Source organism: Myxine glutinosa, chromosome 8 (assembly GCF_964187855.1).
Source record: "Myxine glutinosa chromosome 8, kmMyxGlut1.1, whole genome shotgun sequence".
NCBI classification, from domain to species: Eukaryota; Metazoa; Chordata; class Myxini; order Myxiniformes; family Myxinidae; genus Myxine; species Myxine glutinosa.
This window is the reverse complement of record NC_136268.1, coordinates 4,838,730-4,860,087: the sequence shown is the minus strand read 5'-3', so window position 1 is coordinate 4,860,087 and position 21,358 is coordinate 4,838,730. Positions and strand designations below refer to the sequence as shown.

General features: G+C 44.9%; 1 protein-coding gene across 1 annotated transcript in view; it reads left to right on the top strand.

The window, feature by feature from the left end:
* Nucleotides 1-21,358, top strand: part of SLC17A6 (solute carrier family 17 member 6) — a 138,609-nt gene that overhangs the window by 7,341 nt on the left and 109,910 nt on the right. Inside the window, exons 3-8 of the mRNA XM_068123767.2 lie at nucleotides 2,463-2,581; nucleotides 2,760-2,874; nucleotides 3,241-3,328; nucleotides 11,078-11,164; nucleotides 11,720-11,862; nucleotides 16,028-16,177. Of these exons, the coding sequence (XP_067979868.2) occupies nucleotides 2,463-2,581; nucleotides 2,760-2,874; nucleotides 3,241-3,328; nucleotides 11,078-11,164; nucleotides 11,720-11,862; nucleotides 16,028-16,177 (702 nt within the window). The remainder of the gene's footprint in view (nucleotides 1-2,462; nucleotides 2,582-2,759; nucleotides 2,875-3,240; nucleotides 3,329-11,077; nucleotides 11,165-11,719; nucleotides 11,863-16,027; nucleotides 16,178-21,358) is intronic.

Genomic DNA, 21,358 nt, shown 5'->3' with positions numbered 1-21,358 from the left:
CAAATCCTGGTGGCGTCTGGTCAAATCTGTTTCTGGTGTTTGTTCCCCCTCCATCCCCTCCCTTACCTCAAATGGCTACACAGCTGACTCCGCACGTGAAAAAGCTGAATGCCTCAACTCTGTTTTTGCCTCTAAATCTTGTGTCCCAAACCCATCCCTCTCTGTACCCACCATACCCAGTTGTACCCAGCTGCTCCTGGACTCTGTGTCCTTTCCTCCTGACAAGGTGGAAAAGTTTCTGTCAACCCTCGACCCTGATTCTGCAACTGGACCTGACGGCATCAGCCCATGGGACCTAAAATCCTGTTCTTCCGCTCTTTCACTCCCTCGCTCTGTTCTCTTCACCCTCTCTTTTGCTCAAGGTCATCTGCCATCTGCTTGGAAATCAACCAACATCACCGCTTTACACAAAAAATGTGCAAAAACAGTTCCTAGCAATTACAGACCAATCAGCCTTCTCCCAATTATCAGCAAAGTCATGGAAACCATCATTGCTTCGGATATGAAATCTTTCCTCTTCTCCAATGGCTTGATCTCTGATCATCAATTTGGTTTCAGACCAGGTCACTCTACTCTGGACATGCTGCTTCTGCTGTCTCAACAATGGATGGAGGTTCTCAATGCCAAACAGGAAATTAGAGCTGTCTCACTCGACATATCACGTGCCTTCGATACGGTCTGGCACCCCGCTCTGCTCACCACACTCTCCTCCTTTGGTATCCATGGAAATCTCCATGCATGGCTGGGGGACTTCCTCTCTAGTCGTAGTCAACGTGTGGCCCTGAATGGGTTTCTCTCATCTCCTCTTCCTGTTCAGGCTGGAGTTCCCCAAGGCAGTGTTCTAGGCCCTGTGCTTTTTCTGGTCTTCATCAATGATCTCTCCGACTCTCTTGAAAATCCTCTCTATCACTTTGCTGATGACTCCACTCTCTGCCGCTCCATTCCTCATCCCTCAGATCGGCAGTCTGCAGCCTCCTCACTCTCTGCAGACCTGGACAAATCACAGAATGGGCAAACAAGTGGAACATGTCTTTCAATCCTGACAAATCTCACACTCTTACGATGTCTCTCCGAAAAGACCGACTGGACAACCCTCCCATCCACTTTCTGAATAATCCTCTCCAAGAAGTTCTGTCACTCAAACTTTTGGGTCTCACTATCTGCCATGATCTTTCCTGGGAAAACCACATTTCCAAGCTGGCCTCCAAAGCCAGTCGCCGACTGGGCATCCTCCGTCGTGCAAAGTCCTTCCTTGGCACACCTGAGCTCCTCACCACATACAAGGCTTTCATCCGCAGCTCAATGGAGTACTGCTCTCCCCTCTGGGCTGGTGCTCCTGCCTCACACCTAGCTCGTCTTCACGCTGTTGAAACCAAAGCGTTCAGAATCATTGGAATCTCCCGTGATGAAGCTACCTCCGAGGGCCTTTCTCTTACTCACCGCAGGCAGGTTGGTGGTCTTTCTGTCTTCTACTGACTCCTCTCCGGCCTTGTTTCTCCAGCTCTCTCTGGGTTCTGTCCCCCAAATATTCCTACATGTTGCACAAGATCTGCCTGCAACCCTCTTATGGTTAAACTGCCAAAATCAAGACTCTCTGCTCACCTTCACTTCTTCATTCCTCTTTTCTCCCGCCTCTGGAACAAACCCCCTCACTCTGTTCAATCCCACTCCTCCCTCCAGGTCTTTAAAACAGCTGTTCACCACCATCTCTTATCTTCCCCCATCCAAAACCTTGATCTTTTCTACCCCCGCTAATTTCACCCCAAAGCCACTTTTCTGAAATACCAACTTCTTTCCTGGAAGTCCCTGGTGTCCTTGTGTTTATACTTCTCCCACTCCCCCCCCCGTGTTTTATACTTCTCCCCCCCCACCTCCCCCCTTCCCACGCCTCCGCCCCGCAAGCCCTCTCCCTCCCACACATCTCCCTGCTCTTAAATGTTGTGTGCTCTCAAGTGTTTGTGTGCTTCCCCCTCTCTCCCCATCTTGGCCACCGCTCCCCTTATTATATGTTTTATGTGTCGGTTTGACTTTTTGTGTGATTAATGTTAGCTTTCACGAGCCTCGATTATGTATACAAAAAAAAATAAAAAAAATTGAATTCCGAGTGATGAGAACATTCATGAACGAAACGTTTTGTCCTCGATGTGCTCGGGTTACGAAAATTTGTTATTTAATCACCTCAAAATGAGATTTATTTGTTTATAAAAGGTATTATTATATTTAATTATGATGACTTTCACCTGGATGTTGCGAAAAAAACATTTTTAACGCTGATTTGTACAAAACGTTGATTTGCTAAATTGGTAAATTAATTCATCAGTTTATCTTTGCATCCTTCATCGGTAACGTTTTCGTTAAGGCTACGTCACGCCGCCGCGGTGCGTTCGAGCGAATAAGCGGAGCGCGACCCTAACCCGCCCGGGGGTCTCGCACCTCCTGGGACCCCGCGATTCGTGCCGCAGGAACCCGAGTTCAGCTGGGATTCCGAGGTCGTGGGTTTGATCCACGGCTCCTTCTTCTGGGGCTACATCGTCACGCAGATACCCGGAGGATTCATCGCTAACAGATTCGCAGCCAACAGGTAAGTATCCACCTGGTACCGCGTCTTCTGTTGTGACGTCACTCGCAAATGAATGGTCGACGATTGACAATCGAGGTGTGATGTTTGTGTGATTGTGCCTCCTCGTTTTAACAAACGGCGAGGTAGGCCTTTATATAGACTTGATGATGACACCTCCTCCCTGCGTGTCCCGGTCCAGGGTGTTCGGTCTTGCGATCGTCTCGACGTCCATCCTGAACATGTTCATCCCGGCGGCGGCGCGCTTGCACTACAGCTGCGTCATCTGCGTGCGCGTGCTCCAGGGTCTGGTCGAGGTACACCTGTCCGTTACACCTGTATTACACCGTCCTAGGTGAATGTGACCGTTTTCATTGACTCGGATATCAACGACCTTTATAAACGGGTCTCAACTGGTACCACGTGGTGTCGAAATCGGTTTAATCCTTTGTTGGTAGTGCTTTGTGGGTAATTCTCGGGGTTCAGTTTACCTTCCAGAAGCAGAATTTGGCACCGACACGAATTCAAACAGCGACTCGAATCCTTGAATATAACGGATTCCCAACTTTTTTTCGGTGGACTATGGACGACGGAGGGAATTGATCTTCACCTTTACATTCGAGTTTCCTCGTTTTCGTTTCGTTCATTTTTCCCTTCTCCTTTTCCCTCCTCTCTCCCATCAGGGCGTCACGTACCCCGCATGTCATGGTATCTGGAGTAAATGGGCCCCCCCGTTGGAGCGCAGCAAGCTCGCCACCATGGCTTTCTGCGGTGAGTTATTACACTCCCACCTGTCCGACCTACACACCTGCATGCATCCGTATGTGTACCGGTCCTCGAGCCGAGACCCCAACATCAAACGCTTTCATTTTCCGGTGCTCGAAACGACAAACGCTTCACTCGGACGTAACTCAAGGCCGTTTTCAAGGACGGCTGAATGTGATTGGTTGAGGCTTTGAGTTGGACACCGCCCACATAATTGCGGTGGATTTCCGAGACCACGCCCACATCCTGCAGATTTTATGAGTCGGGCTTGGTGTGCGCACGCGGAGGTGTGTGCACAGTCCGTTTTGCTTGTTACAATGTTTGTATGACATTATATACAGTGCACTATATGCACCGTTGTATAGTACTATATCGTAGTACACTTTATAATTATATACAGCACAGCACAATACGATGCTGGAATCTGGGACATCGTTCTTACCTGTGAACTGTCTTCGTCTTGGTTCCAAATTCTCTCTAAAATCGGATTTTAATAAAACTACTACTGTGGTCGTCGAAGGCTGGTGATGGGTGCCGCATCACGGAGTACGCAGTGCTCGGAGAGGATCGTTTAAGCCGACTGTCTTCATGCCGGAATGTGGACGATAACCATCACATGGAATATTTTTTTGAAAAGACTTTGGGAAGTTGCATTGAAATGAGGTTAACCTTATGTCGAGGTTAACCTTATCGGGATGTCGTGGCCATTTGAAACCAGGACGGTGTTTAACGAAGACCATGTTTGATTTGATTCCAACGAGCACGGTCCAAAAATGGTTAACCTTCAATAAAAACCCTTATTATATTTTATTACCATTTATTATTATAATATTTTCTGTAGAGGACATCTGGACACTCGGAGACAATGATACAAACACCAAAAGTTCGGCAACAATGTATCGTTGTTAACACTTTACCTGCTTATTACCTTTACTTCTCTCATCGATTGTAATTTCCTTCGACCGGTTTCAGAAGGTGGAATGGAGTCCTCACAGGACCAAAAATACTGTATCCTCTCTTTTTACTTGGATCACATTATGAGGACGAGATTGTGATGTTTTGACTTTATTCTCCTACCTTTGTTTCAAGGGTTCGTTTGATTATTGTACCTGAACCCCTGAGCAACATATAATTGTAGTTCAGTTGTTGTACTGTAGTAGTTTTTGCTGTAGTTTCCCGAATCTCGGGGAGATTCTGCTCTATCATTCCATTTTTTTAAATTTTTTTTGTATACAAGATCGAGGCTCGTGAAAGCTAACATTAATCACACAAAAAGTCAAACCGACACATAAAACATATAATAAGGGGAGCGGTAGACAAGATGGGGAGAGAGGGGGAAGGACACAAACACAACATTTGAGAGCAGGGACATCGGAAGAAATGTGGGATGGGGAGGGCTTGGCGGGAGGTGGGAAAGGTATAGAACATATGACCACTGCAAGGACTTCCAGGAAAGAAGTTGGAATTTTAAAAAAAAGTGTATCTGGGGTGAATTAGAGGGGGTAGAAAAGCTCAAGGTTTTGGATGGGGGAAGATAAGAGATGGTGGTGAACAGCTGTTTTAAAGACCTGGAGGGAGGAGTGCGATTGAAGGGAGTTTGTTCCAGACGCGGGAGAAAAGGGGAATGAAAGAGTGAAGGTGAGCAGAGAGCCTAGATGTTGGCAGTTTTACCATAAGATGGTTGCAGGCAGATCTTGTGCGACCTGAAGGAATATTGGGGGGACAGAGCACAGACAGAGCTGGGGGAGAAATGCCGGAGAGGAGTCGGTAGAAGACAGAAAGACCACCTGCCTGCGGTGAGTGAGTGAAAGGCCCTCGGAGTTAGCTTCATGAATGATTCTGAACGCTTTGGTTTCAACAGCGTGAAGCCGAGCTAGGTGTGAGGCAGGAGCACCGGCCCAGAGGGGGGAACAGTATTCCATTGAGTTGCGGATGAAAGCCTTGTATGTGGTGAGGAGCTCAGGTGTGCCAAGGAAGGACTTTGCACGACGGAGGATGCGCAGTCGGCGACTGGCTTTGGAGGCCAGCTTGGAAATGTGGTTTTCCCAAGACAGATCACCAAAAGCTTGAGCGACAGAACTTCTTGGAGTGGATTGTTGAGAAAGTAGATGGGAGGGTTTTCCAGTCGGTCTTTTCGGTGAGACATAGTAAGAGTGTGAGATTTGTCAGGATTGAAAGACATGTTCCACTTGTTTGACCAGTCTGTGATTTTGTCCAGATCTGCAGAGAGTGAGGAGGCTGCAGACTGCCGATCTGAGGGATGAGGAATGGAGCGGCAGATAGCGGAGTCATCAGCAAAGAGATAGAGAGGATTTTCCAGAGAGTTGGAGAGATCATTGATGAAGACCAGAAATAGCACAAGGCCCAGAACACTACCTTGGGGAACTCCAGCCAGAACAGGAAGGGGAGATGAGAGAAATCCATTGAGGGCCACACATTGCCTATGACCAGAGAGGAAGTCTGCAAGCCATGAGTGGAGATTTCCATGGATACCATAGGAGGAGAGTTTGGTGAGCAGAGCTGGGTGCCAGACCGTGTCGAAGGCACGTGATATGTCCAGTGAGAATATGTCAGATATGTCAGTTGCTTGGACTATCACCAGATTCACCACCACAAACAACATCAGCTTCCAGTTTTCAGGTTATATTGACTCCTCAGATTCCAGGTTCCATTGACTCCTCAAGTTCCAGGTTCCATTAACTCCTCAGATTCTAGCGTCCATTGACTCAGGTTCCAGGTTCTCTTGATTCCTCAGGTTCTAAGTTATATTGACCCTCCAGGTTCCATTGACTCATCAGGTTCCGAGTTGCATTGACTCCTCAGATTCTCTTGACCCCTCAGGTTCCAGGTCTTCTTGAACCTTCAGGTTACAGGTTCTCGACTCAAGTTTCAGGTTCCATTGACTCCTCCGCTTCCATTGACTCCTCAGGTTTCAGGTTCTATTGACTTCTCAGGCTCCACATTCCATTGGCTCCTCAGGTTCCATGTTATCTCGACTCCTCTGGCTCCATGTTCTCTCGACTCCTCAGGCTCCATGTTCTCTCGACTCCTCAGGCTCTATGTTCTCTCGACTCCTCAGGTTCCAGGTTCCCTTGACTCCTCAGGTTCCAGGCTCCATTGACTCCTCAAGTTCCAGGTTCTCTTGATTCCTCAGGTTTGAAGTTATATTGATCCTCTAGGTTGCATTGACTCCTCAGATTCCAGGTTCTCTTGATTCAGGTTCCAAGTTCTCTTGAACCTTCAGGTTACAGGTTCTCAAGTTCCAGGTTCCATTGATTCCTCAGGTTCCAGGTTGCATTGACTCCTCAGGTTTTAGGTTCTATTGACTTATCAGGCTCCACATTCCATTGGCTCCTCAGGTTCCAGGTTGCATTGACTTCTCAGATTCCAGGTTCTAACTCCTCAGGTTCCAGGTTCTCTTGACTGCTCATGTTCCAGGTTCCATTGACTGCTCAGGTTTCAGGTTATGTTGACTCCTCAGGTTACATGTTCTCTTGGAATCTTCTACTTCCATGTTATTTTGACTCCCCAGGTTCCAGGTTCCATGTCTCTTGACATCGTTTTTCATGTCCTGGTTATTTGATAGTTTTCTGATTTCCATGTTATTTGGGCTAAAATCACTGGGTACCACACCTTGACTGGCAATGCCACGCTTTCCCTTTTTATTTATCATGTCTGAGTACTATGTCCCGGTCACATTGCCTTGTTTCAAGGTTCACACTTCATGCGGTGGTCAGCTCGTAGCATGACCATCATGTTCTCTTTTCCGACGATTGCCCTTAGTTTTTATGCTTTCATAATTTTTCTTGGGTGGGATAATTAAGGTTTTACAGATTTACCAGTGAACACATCACATTTCATTGTGTCTATTCATAATGATAATTATTTTGTAGCCTTGCTTTGAGAGGAAGTGAAAATTAGTTGTTTTTTTTCTTTCCTTTTTTTCTCATTGAGCTTTGCATTTCTCAAAAAAAACGAGATCTTTATTCATTAATTTATATGCATTGTCTATAGAAAGTCTACACCCCCATCAAAATTTTCACCTTTTGTTGCCTTATATCCTGGAATTAAAATGCATTCAATCAGACTTTTTCCACCTTTATTTACAAAGACAAATGAAAGCCCGCTTGGAGTTTGCAAAAAAGCACCGAAAGGACTCTCAGATTGTGAGAAACAAGATTCTGTGGGCTTTCATGTGTCTTTCACAGAGGGGAGGCTTCCGTCTGGCCACTCTGCCATAAAGCCCAGATCGGTGGAGTGTTGCAGTGATGGTTGTCCTGGAAGTTTCTCCCATCTCCATACAGGATCTCTGGAGCTCAGCCAGAGTGACCATCGGGTTCTTGGTCACCTCTCTTACCAAGGCCCTTCTCCCCCGATTGCTCAGTTTGGCCGGGCGGCCAGCTCTAGGAAGAGTCCTGGTTGTTCCAAACTTCTTCCATTTAAGAATCATGGAGGCCACTGTGCTCCTGGGAACCTTCAATGCAGCAGAGATTTTTTTTGTAGGCTTCCCCAAATCTGTGCCTCGACAAAATCCTGTCTCTGAGCTCTGCAGGCAGTTCCTTCGACCTCATGGCTTGGTTTTTGCTCTGACATGCATTGTCAGCTGTGAGACCTTATATAGACAGGTGTGTGCCTTTCCAAATCATGTCCAATCAATTTAATTTACCACAGGTGGACTCCATTCAAGGTGTAGAAACATCTCAAAGATGATCAAGAGAAATGGGAGGCACCTGAACTAAATTTCAAGTGTCATAGCAAAGGGTATGAATACTTATGTCAATGTGATATTTCAGTTTTTTCTTTTTAATAAATTTGCTAAACTTTCTAAAATCCTGTTTTGTCTTTGTCATTATGGGTTTTGAGTGAAGATTGATGAGGGGAAAATGAATTTAAACGATTTCAGCATAAGGCTGCAACACAAGCAAATGTGAAAAAAGTGAAGGGGTCTGAATACTTTCTGAATGCACTGTATGTCGTAATGAATCAACAGAGGTTGTCCTGTGCACATTATATATTCTGCAGACGAACGCTTCTGCAGATTTGATTGTCTCCTCCGTGAGTTCACCAATGCCCAAGTTATTCAGCAGTTTATGGTGCTATTTGAAGACTTTCCATGATGTTCGTTTGGTGTGATTTGCAAAATAGGAGGTGGTGTCACTCTCAGTTAATGCGTGAAATGGTAGCAGTGCTGTGGACAAACTTCTCGGTAGATTGTTTAAAACAACATCAATTGGTGTATAACGCCGTTTCTTTGACGTACCTGACATCATCCAAAGATGTCCGTCGGTGTTCCTTGATGACACAACAACTGTCTTAAACTGGCTGTGCACAGCATGCAACACCAGCCTTGTGTCAGCTTCTTCGTGTGTGGATCTCAGCGCATTCAAATCAGTTGTCCCTGTAGACGACCTGACCATTTTGGCGACCATTTTGTTTATGCTAATTAGAAGATCAAAATCTCAAAATTCGGCTTGGGAACCGGGTTAATCGAATTCGGCATACCCTAATTATGTTAAAAACTGAGGTTCCCAACTTTCACCCAAACATGCACCAAGAAGCTTGTACATGGCCTTTTTCCATAAATCCGTCTAGTCTAAGAGGAGATTTGAATAAGGTTGGGAGAGTTTAGGAATGAAGAGGCACATCGGGAGGGGAATGGCCAGAAACATCTGCTATATTTGCTTATGGAATAAATATGACTCCTTAACTCTGCAGACAAACCATACTGAATGACGATTATTTTTTGGTGATGCTCTTTTTTTTCTTTGAATAAAAACGAGTACACAATGAACAAAATGTTTCTCATACCGAAGAAATAGCGCTCACTGATAAAGATTGGTACGAAGAAAGTGATGGAGGTTGCAAATGCTTCCTGTCGAGAAGAATGCAATTTTCAAGTCATGTACAACTATCAGAGAGTGGGATAATATTGTCGATGTGGGGAATGCATGGAAAAAATGTCGGTCCCATGTGCTATATACAAAACTAACCTTTGGAATATCTTATCTAAAAAGTCACTTAAGTTACATATGAGAGCCTACCTGGTCTGGTCAGCTGATTGTCGAGGCAGGGATCACTTTTCAGTTCTCCAGACAATGGCAAAAGTTAAAAAAAAAACAATAAAAAAAAACAGAGTTCGGTCAAAACCACAAAATCATCTCGTTCATAAAAATTATGTTCACACGACATATTTCCGAGCTGCCTCTCTCAATGGCAGACTCTGGTACCCTCCGACAGAGTCTTACTTGGTGCAGCCACCGTCGGTATCGTAATTTTAAAAACTTGAAAGGATTCCCAGAAAATTACGCCAAACTGCATTATTTTGTGAAGGAAAAGGTAGGGAAAAGAGGAGTGGGCGGGACTACGTCTGTCAATCAGCCTGATGGGGGCGGGGCCAGTAGACATTTGTCACTGGTTTGAACACATTTGTCACTTGTCATTTGATTTGAACACATTTGTCACTGGCCGTACTATTTTAGAATATCTAGTACGTACTATTTAGTACTATTTTACGTACTATTTAGAATGTTAGATCATCTATAAAGTATGTACAGAATCATTACAATGTGAGCACGTCTATAAAGTTTGTAATGCAACTTTGTAGATTAGTAGTCAAACCTCTGTGTGTGTGTGTGTGTGTGTGTATATATATGTCGACATTTGGGAGTCATCGTCATCATGTACCATGACCTATGCAGACCGTTGGTGTACCGAAACTGTTCCTAGGCAACAATCATGGTGGGGTCGCCACTCCGACCCAGGAAGCCAGGGCAGCAATTTTGAATGTGGTCATGGTGCCGGCGATAACATGCTTCCTATTCATTTGGGAGTATAAAGTGATAAGGTGCTCTCTACTAAGCACCAGCAAGCTTTGATGTGTTTTTTTGTTGTGGTGTAGCTTTTAGTACGTGCTCGTTTTATTGTACATCAACCTGCACTCTGATGAAGGTTAAGGTGTGGTCACAAAGCTGGGTTTGCCTGGAATAAATGTGAACACCTGAGACCTGCGGTGAGTCCAATCAATGTCCATAAGTCGACTACTTAATCCGTCTGTAACAGTGAATTGGCAAGTGCTCTGTCTATGAGCAGCATGTATGTACCCAGCCCAATGAAGGATGTCCAGGAATCATCAAACTTGCGCCATGTTTTTTTCTTTACTGCCTACCTTGTTACCCTCACCTGAGGAGAGGGTATTGCATTTGAGACCGTCTGTCTGTTTGTCCGCACAGAATAATTACGATTTTCTCTGCAACCGATAGTCCGATTGACAGGAAATTTTCACCATAGGTGCAACTCCACCTGTATAATTGAAAAATCATAATTATGACGTCATAGGTCACGTGGTTCGGCCACCATCTCGGAAAAACGGAAAAACTTTGCACCTCTATATCTGTGAAAGCGCTGAATGGAAAAAAATTGAGACATGGCTCATTGTAAAGAACTCTCCATGGGGAATAACATCTGCGAATGATGATGTCATGGGTGCCTCCATTATGACGTCATAATTTGACAAGTACAAAACTTCATCCAATCAAGATCAAGCAAAATCTAGGAATAAATTCGTGGAAAAAAATAATAATGATGACGTCATCGGTCACGTGGTTCGGCCGCCATATTTGTTTTAACACAAAAGCCTTAAAAACCACTGAAAATACATCCTGGCGATGGTTTGCAATCTCTGATTTGCGCTTTCTTGTTTTATTGCAATTTACTTACTCGATAATTCAATGTAGATTCTCCTCGTTTCTCTGGCAGGTTCATATGCCGGTGCTGTGGTGGCAATGCCCCTGGCTGGCATTTTGGTCCAATATGTAGGCTGGCAATGTGTGTTCTACGTGTACGGTAAGAGTGCAAACCTCTCTCTCAATCCTCCCATTTATTGCTACAATCAAACAAAGCACTTTCTTGTCGTGAAATCTCGTACACATTCTGATTTCTCTCAAACTTACATTTCATCAAGAAATTCACTTTCATTAGATACTACACACATACCTTTTTGGTACTTTGCTTGGTTTGTACTATCAAATACGCCCTTCTACAATTATCATTATTGCAAGCAACATTAGATTTTATTTTTCATCTTTTTTTGCATGGTCAGTACTTTGTGTGTTGATGGGTGATGATGTGGTTGTTGTGGCACAGGCATGATGGGCCGAATGTCCTCCTGTTGTGCCAAAGTTCCTTCTATAACAATTGTACTTGTCCAGGAACTGTTATGAAGGTCAAAGTGTATCTTGGTGTAATTCTAGGAACAATACTTATGATATGTAGTTAGGACATGTATTGTAGATGTAATACGATACAGTATGGGCTGTTTTACCACGTGTGCGTGTGAAGAATTTGGCCAAATTTGCGTATGTAATAAATAGATAATCCCGAATTCCATTGTGAGTGCAGGCACGTTTGGGATTTTGTGGTTCTTCTTCTGGCTGCTCTTGTCCTTTGAAAGCCCAACCAAACACCCGACCATTACGGAGGAAGAACGCACGTACATCGAGAAGAGTATCGGTGAATCGGGACGCTTGATCAGTGTGACCGCGGTTAGTGCACCCACCATGTTTGAACTCATTCACAAAGCACATTCTTTAACAAATTGAGATATCACATTGATTGACGTCATCGGCGAGTATGAAATATGCCGCGGTATAATGGGGGAGTGAATTGCAGGTTGGTCCAAACTTTATCAGTGTTATCGTTGTTTGGACCGAGGGATCATTTCTGTCAATAACATGTGGACAATATACGCGCATCTCGTGGCACGAACATGGTTTCTTCCAGCAGGCCTCTTCAGGCACCCACCATCAGGCCTTGTAACTGGTTGTCTGAAATAGCCTGGTGGTGGAGAGTGGAGCTTTTGTGTAGTTGTTTTGTCTGATGACATTGCCCGTCCTTGTCTATTACTCTCATTATATCAGGGGTACAACTGCACACTGCTGTGTTCAAAGCGATCGGTTAAAAAGCCCAGTTATAGTCATGTGTTTTATCATATGAGGCCATTGTAAGTGTGTATGTGTATGTGTGTGTGTGTGTGTGTGTGTGTATATATGTATGTGTGTATATGTATGTGTGTGTATATGTGTGTATATATGCATATGTGTATGTATGTATGTGTGTGTATATGTGTATGTATATATGTATGTGTGTGTATATGTGTATGTATATATGTATGTGTGTGTATATGTGTATGTATATATGTATGTGTGTGTATATGTTATGTATATATTATGTGTGTATATATTGTTGCGGTTTTCCGAAGCCCGTTCCCTTACAAAGGGGAGATTAAGCCCCTTTTTCTCTCTGGGTCTTCGAAACCGTGAGACTGAGTCGCTACTTCCGGGCAGACGTGGAAAATGGTCTCGGGACAATTTCGCATGTACCTTGAGTACCCACGCCGCAGCGGGAGCGGGGATCGAGTCTCGCACGAACCACGCGTGATTGCGTACACCCGAGCGGATGGCGTACCACGTGACCCATGCTGTTACCTTTCTTATAGAACCCGATCAGAGGAATCTAATTCGTACCATGCTAAGTCAATGATGGAAAACACAAGACGGTCGAATCAGAAGGAAGAACAGATTTATTACACTATTTACAATGATTTGGTAGAAGAAGAGACACAGGGCAGAACTTAAGCAGTCTTAATAAATCCCAGACAATGGGCCCACTTATACACACAGGGAGATGGAGGAAGGATGTTCGCGCGCCGAACGTGCCTGCTTCGGTCGCTACAGGAACAGCTCTCCCGGCGTGGCCCTCTGGCGGTCACAGCACGTATCCCGGCGAAGGCAGGCAGGCGGGAAAATCCTTGCGGCGCATATATCAGTAAAGGCAGGCAGAAGGAAATACGCGCGTTTGTGGCCCGGTGAGGGTCTCTCTTTACAGCCGCGTTTAATACTGCGCAGAGCGCGGGGAGCAGGGCAAATTCGTATACACAGAGTTATTCAGTTCCTCCGATATGACTCGACACAACGCAATCTCACGCGCGTCTTCTCACAACTCCGATTCATAACTCTTCTCATGGGCTGCACATCTCATCTGACTCCTCGGGGATCTGAACTCAGCGCTTTCACTCTCATAACTGAGAACTCAACTGAGGTGTGGGCTCTGTGCACAGGGTTATATTGCCCCGCCCTAGCCCGAATCGAATGTTCCAAACCCGCCTTTTGCCGCAGTGGTAAGTCACTCCCCTCGAGCCCTGATTGGCGGCTCGCCCTTACCGTTGGCTCCTCCTCTGCCTTCCTTCGGCCTTGGTCGACTTGTTCAGGCCTGCCTCGTGGCATTTCGCGCCAAAACCAAAAGCATCGAAGCATCGTATGGGGACCTTATTCTCATTATCCTACTCAACGCAAAAGTAAACACAGGAAAGGTCTATGCTTACATTTACTAAGAAATAACTGAGCTTAAACGAGGCTACATGTTGTAGTGTACTAACTAGGAGGGGAAATTAACCTTTATTATAAAAACACAAATCCGCAACAATATGTTATGAATATATTATGTGTGTATATGTTATGTATATGTGTATGTATGTATGTATGTGTATCTATATATGTATATGTATGTATATATGTATGTGAGTGTATATGTGTATGTATAAATGTGTGTGTGTATATATATATTGTTGTGGATTTGTAATTGTTGTAAAGATCACCCTTTGTAAATGTCATGATCGTTGTAAATACCTCCATAATTGTAAAGGTCAAAGGTCGCCCCCTTAATTAATTCATCGCATACACCTAGCCAATCTTAAGCCCTTCTAAGTAGTTATCTCTTTATTCTATGTGAGTTTGAGGCTCTGTTGGCCATTAATTGACACTCCATTGCACCGAATCAAATAAGAATAGCTCCCATTCAATAATTACATTTCCCAGCCCAAACTCCCTCTCTGGGTAAAGCAGCTTCACAAGCGTGGGGTGCGTGCCCTCTCATTTCGCTGCAAATAGTGAATACGTGCTCCGTGCTCTGTTTGAACAGGAGGGGCGGGGTCGCCTGGAAGAGGCAAGCCCAGGGCACGCCACGAGGGGCGGGGCTGTTCAGCCCCATGCCTAAATAAGGGAACAAGCCCGTAGCTCGCCACGAGGGGCGCGCCGTTCGGCGCCATGTCCAAATAAGGAGGCAAGCCCGTGGCATTGCCATATAAGGTCACAGAGCACGGGGGGAGGGCGGTACCGAAACCGACGAGGGCGTGTCACACCGGCGCTTGAGGATGAGATATGCGTGCGAAGATCGCGCAAGGGAGAGATGAGTGAGGGAGCCCCACGAGCAGTTCTGCAGAGGGAGGTCTGAAGTGAGAGTTCTGTGAAGGGAGTTGCTTGAAGGTTCATGAGAGTTGAACAAAGTAGGGACAAGGTCGGTGAGAAGGCATGAACGAGAGGCGTGATCTAGCAAGACTGAGAGAGAGAGACGTGAGGGGGTGCCTGTATTGCGGCAATAGGCCGACACCCTCTAGGCCCTATCGCCGGTCGGTGAGACGCGAGGCTGTGTTTGCCGGGTTTTCGCCTCGACCCCAAAAGCGTGGATCGGAGCGCGCGCTTGGAGCCGGACCTCGACGCCTACCATCTGCCTGGACCCTCCTGTGCTGTCCCAAACCATCCCTGCCTTTCCATCCTTTTGTGTACGTGAGTTTGTTCTGTGTGTCTTGTCCCTGGGTATTAATTAAGCTTGTATAAGTTAATATTTGCACTGTGTCACCTGCTTTTTCCATTTTCCCTGTATATAACCTTGACTGCTCCTTTTGCTTAGTGTGTGTAAATAATAAATCCTGTTACTCTTCTGTACGTCTTCTTCTTCTTCCTGTTTACATTCAGTCGCTTTAGAGGTTTCCAAATTGAATACCTGTGGCGCGATTTCGGCCAACGTCCAGGAATCGGGTTAGTCGGGGTAACTGTTCGGCCACGGTGCCATCCGCTCGGCAAAACAACATCTTATCCGCGGTCCGTAACAATATGTTATGTATATATTATGTGTGTGTATATGTTATGTATATATTATGTGTGTATATGTTATGTATATATTATGTGTGTATATGTGTGTGTATATATTATGTGTGTGTATGTATGTGTATATGTATGTATGTATATATGTATGTATAGATAGAGCATGCTCGGGTACCGAATCTTGTGTTCATATTTAAATTCAATATTTCATTAATTTCACAATAATCCTAATGCTAATTTTGGTGATTAAACACAATTGTGATTTGGATTTATTTTTTTTGGATCTCCTTTTGGAAGGTCACCATTTTCGGAGGTTGTCGATATTCAAAGGTCGTTTGAAGAATAGGAGGGAAGGTGGTCAACTCTCGACTCGGCTGACCGAGAGATTGGTATTCGGACAAGTTACTGACAACTTTGACAGGACAGGCATACCACTTGCAATTTGTTCAGACAGAAGGATACATGGACATTCTCCTTTTATAAGATATCAGAAACACATGAATGGGGTCACAATCGGTTATCAACACTGAAGGGCCGCTTTAAAAATTGGAGAAAAAGTGGTGAACTCAGGGAAAGTGGGATTTGGACAGGACAGATATTCCAATTTGGACAGGACAAATATTGCACTTGCAATTTTGACAGATGGAAGGATACAAGGACATTCTCATTTGAATACACTGTATATCGGGTACAAGCGACTCAGCAAGTGCTAACAGGTGAGCTCGATGATGAAAGCCGTAACCAGGTGTTCATTGAAAATATTTTGCAGAAATTTAAAACTCCATGGAAGAAGTTTTTCACCTCCATGCCTGTGTACGCCATCATCGTGGCAAATTTTTGCAGAAGTTGGACTTTCTACCTGCTGCTCATCAGCCAGCCAGCCTATTTTGAAGAGGTTTTTCGATTTCCCCTAAGTAAGGTGAGTTTGGCCTTTTTTGGTCCTGGGACACATGTGGTGCTCATTGTATATGTTGACGTCATAGATGCATTGGTGCTGATCTGTGTGGTTGGTCCAAGGTGATTTGGTGGAGTGGCAGCGAGGAGGCCAAATAGATTAGAGAGAGAGATTAAAAAGCATTCGTGTATTACAGATGCTTACGTGTCTGTAGCCGTGAGCTGGAACACCTGAGTTTTGTTATTTTTGAACCATTGAGATCTGAAAGGGATTATGAACATTACTTGACTTCAATGCGCAGTGCATTGTTGATTTGTTGATTGTTGTTTGATCGTGACATAATTCCACATCCGGTATGTCCGCAGTTACCGACAGCAGAGTTGCTTCGGTCCAATTTTCATTAAGATCGTGCACTTTGTGACAAAAGCACCAAACTTGGCACAAACCTTCTTTGGGATGTGCAGAACAATTTCAGAAGGGGTGGCAAAAAAATCCGACCAGATTAATGACGTCATAGGCCACGCCCTCTTTTTAAACATATTTTGCCATATCGTCCATTTGTTTCTCTAATTAAACATGAGTGCATTTTTGGGTTGCCGCGAAAACGCGTTTAGTTGCTAAATTAAACGTAAATCGAGCGAAAATGTCAGTACCAAGAGTGGATCACGGGTACGTACACGCGAACACATCTGAGATGGATTTCAATGATTGTGAAGATAGTTTTGACAATGCTGACTTGGTATTTTGGTGATTCAAGTGACATTACACGTAGTAAATAATAATGTTAAGCGTTAAAATGAGAGATTTCTTGTCTGGTTTGCAAGCCGAATGCTAGGCCTGAAAGCTAGCCATAAAAAACCGTAGTATGTTTACCAATGTTTAAAATTTACAAGTTCTTAAATACCAAACGTTTAAAATATGTTTAAAATGTTTAAACTAAACCTTCATGTTTAAACAAAAGTATGTTTAAAATTTGATACCAAACGTAGTATGTTTAGATCGACATACCCTTCCATGTGACCATGACCTTAAATGACCTTTAGTGACCTATAGATACCCTCTGAAGAAAAATAATACATTTTAAGTATATTTATGGCAATGTACATGTCATGAGCTTTAAATTGACACCAAACTTGACATGTTTATATGAAATTATTATGACATAGTTATGTACTATATAAAAAGGGGCGTGGCCTAAGTGACGTCATTAACATGTTCGGATTTTTGGGCACCCCTTCTGGGATTGTTAGTTGGACCCCAAGGAAGGTTTGGGCCAAGTTTCATGCTTTTGTCAAAAAGTGCACAATAATTTTGCGAAACCACCCTGCTACGAGGAGAAGAGCCACAGGCAAGACTTAATTTGTCAAGCGCACAATAGTTTGAAACAGTTTTAGAAGTGAACGCTGCATATTTAACAACAATACACCAATGATCGTTTTTGTACATTATTTTCTCGTTTTTCTCTTCACCAAAACTGTGTCTACCAGCGAACAGCCCGCTTGCAGTGACGTTGTGGTTAACAAGGCACAATCAGTTTCATTTCGATGTCCAATACAGTGAAATATATAGAATTACATCAACAGAAGGATGCACTGAGAATATGCACTGAGAATATGCACTGAGAATATATATATATATATATATATATATATATATATATATATATATATATATATATATATATATATATGTATGTATATATGTATGTGTATATATGTATGTATATATATGTGTATGTATATATATGTATATGTATATATATATGTATATGTATATATATATATTGTTGCGGATATGGCATTTGGCCTCCATATCCGCTTGTAAATATTCCCCTATTTCCCCAATACTCCCCAACTATCCCCAATCCCCCATCCCCTAGTCCCATTGCCTGTAAATAACACTCTGTAGAACCGACCTTCCCCTTTTTCCCCCATTAAATGTCGTGCCCAGGTCCACCGCATCTCACGTAGACAACTTTCGGACATCTTGCTAGTTATTCTTAGTCTATGTCAGTTAAGGACTCGTTTCCATTAATTCTGACTCTTCGTTGCACCAGAATGTGATTATATGGCACCAGTAGTGAGTTTAGGACCTTCCCATACCTCCTCCCATCTTCTTCCCCAAACAACAACAACTACAACAACAACTACAACAACAACTACAACAACTACAACAACGGCGCGCGCGGGGAGTGTGCGTCCTCACTCCGGCTCGGTTAGCCGCCATTACCCATGTGCGCCGACGGGGTTACCACGAAGGGGCTGCCTGTCGGCCCCTCGTCAAGGGCGGAGCCGGTAACCCCCCGCACCCAATGAGAAGCAACGGGCCGATTCCATCTGGGGCGGCACTAACGAGCCGAGGGCGTGTCACTCCCCGCCGGAGATACGCAGCGACTTACCGGATGTGAAGTCAGATGCGCCTGAACCACGGAGAGCAAAGGACGCCACCCCCAGCGCGACGATACCTCCCCGCATCTTTGGACCGGACCGGGTCGATTCTGTCCCTGAGCCAAGAGTGCACCTTGAGCCATCGACCAAACCGCCTTTCCTTGCCATCAATCCCCGTGTGAGTCAGTTTTGTCCTGTTTATCTGTCGTCTGTCGGGGCTATTATAAGACCGTAATTAAGTGCCTACCTTACTATGCTGTCTCTCTCATCCCTGTAATCTGACCTTCCGCAATATTATAACCTCCTCCGGAGGTCTTGAGAACTGAACCCTTGGTGTCGTGTCATTTTAACCCAGCCGTTGTGTCCTTTTCCTCAATTGATTTAGCGTAGCGCGACTCGGCAACGTTCGAGTATAATCGGGTAAACGTGCAGACGCGGTCATACCAAACCGCTCGGTAAACCAACATCCACAACCGCGTCTGTAACAATATATATATGTATATATATATATATATATATATATATATATATATATATATATATATATATATATATATATATATATATATACATATTTTGTATACTGAATCGAGGCTCGTGAAACAGCTAACATTTACTTCACAAACAAATCAACCAGACAAACAAAATATATAAAAAGAGGGAGCGGAAGCCAAGAGAAGGGGAACCACACAAACACTTGAGCGCACACAACATTTAAGAGCAGGGAGATGTGTGGGAGGGAGAGGGCTTGGGGGGAGGAGGCGTGGGAAGGGGGGGGGGGGTGGGAGAAGTATAAAACACAAGGACACCAAGGACTTCCAGGACAGAAGTTCGTATTTCAAAAAAGTGGATTTGGGGTGAAATTAGCAGGGGGTAGAAAAGATCAAGGTTTTGGATGGGGGAAGATAAGAGATGGTGGCGAACAGCTGTTTTAAAGACCTGGAGGGTGGAGTGGGATTGAAGAGAGTGAGGGAGTTTGTTCCAGAGGCGGGAGAAAAGAGGAATGAAGGAGTGAAGGTGAGCAGAGAATCTTGATTTTGGCAGTTTAACCATAAGAGGGTTGCAGGCAGATCTTGTGTGACCTGTAGGAATATTTGCGGGACAGAGCCCAGAGAGAGCTGGGGGGTGGGGGGGGCAAGGCCAGAGAGGAGTCGGTAGAAGATGGAAGGTCCGTCCACCTGCCTGCGGTGAGTGAGTGAAAGACCCTCGGAGTTAGCTTCATCGCGGGAGATTCCAATGATTCTGAACGCTTTGGTTTCAACAGCGTGAAGACGAGCTAGGTGTGAGGCAGGAGCACCAGCCCAGAGGGGAGAGCAGTATTCCATTGAGCTGCGGATGAAAGCCTTGTATGTGGTGAGGAGCTCAGGTGTGCCAAGGAAGGACTTCGCACGACAGAGGATGCCCAGTCGGCGACTGGCTTTGGAGGCCAGATTTGAAATGTGGTTTTCCCAGGAAAGATCATGGCAGACAGTGAGACCCAAAAGCTTGAGTGACAGAACTTCTTGGAGAGGATTATTCAGAAAGTGGATGAGAGGGTTGTCCAGTCGGTCTTTTCGGAGAGACATCGTAAGAGTGTGAGATTTGTCAGGATTGAAAGACATGTTCCACTTGTTTGCCCAGTCTGTGATTTTGTCCAGGTCTGCAGAGAGTGAGGAGGCTGCAGACTGCCGACCTGAGGGATGAGGAATGGAGCAACAGAGAGTAGAGTCAAAGAGATAGAGATGATTTTCAAGAGAGTCAGAGAGATCATTGATGAAGACCAGAAAAAGCACAGGGCCCAGAAGACTGCCTTGGGGAACTCCAGCCTGAACAGGAAGAGGAGATGAGAGAAAACCATTCAGGGCCACACGTTGACTACGACTAGAGAGGAAGTCCGCCAGTCATGCGTGGAGATTTCCATGGATACCAAAGGAGGAGAGTTTGTTGAGCAGAGCGGGGTGCCAGACCGTATCGAAGGCACGTGATATGTCAAGGGAGACAGCTCTAATTTCCTGTTTGGCATTGAGGACCTCCATCCATTGTTGAGAAAGCAGAAGCAGCATGTCCAGAGTAGAGTGACCAGGTCTGAAACCAAATTGATGATCAGAGATCAAGCCATTGGAGAAGAGGAAAGATTTCATATCTGAAGCAATGCTGGATTCCATGACTTTGCTGATAATTGGGAGAAGGCTGATTGGTCTGTAGTTGCTAGGATCTGTTTTTGCACCTTTTTGTGCAAAGCAGTGATGTTGGCTGATTTCCAAGCAGATGGCAGATGACCTTGAGCAAAAGAGAGGGTGAAGAGAACAGAGAGAGGGAGTGAAAGAGCGGAAGAACAGGATTTTAGGACCCGTGGGCTGATGCCGTCAGGTCCAGTTGCAGAATCAGAGTCGAGGGTTGACAGAAACTTTTCCACCTTGTCAGGAGGAAAGGACACAGAGTCCAGGAGCAGCTGGGTACGACTGGGTACGGTGGGTACAGAGAGGGATGGGTTTGGGACACAAAATTTAGAGGCAAACACAGAGTTGAGGCATTCAGCTTTTTCACGTGCGGAGTCAGCCGTGTGGCCGTTTGAGGTGAGGGAGGGGATGGAGGGGGAACAAACACCTGAAACAGATTTGACCAGATGCCATCAGGATTTGGAAGAGGGAGACAGATAAGAGAGTTCTGTCCTGAGAACGGAGAGATATTGTTTCCTGGCTCTCCTGAGGGTGGACCCACACTTGTTTCGGGCTTTGTGAAAGGAAATGAGATTTCCTTCCATTGGATTTGCTTTCCAGGAGACGAAAGCAAGTTGTTTCTGGGTTGTTAAATGAATTAAATGGTTGTTGGTTGCTAA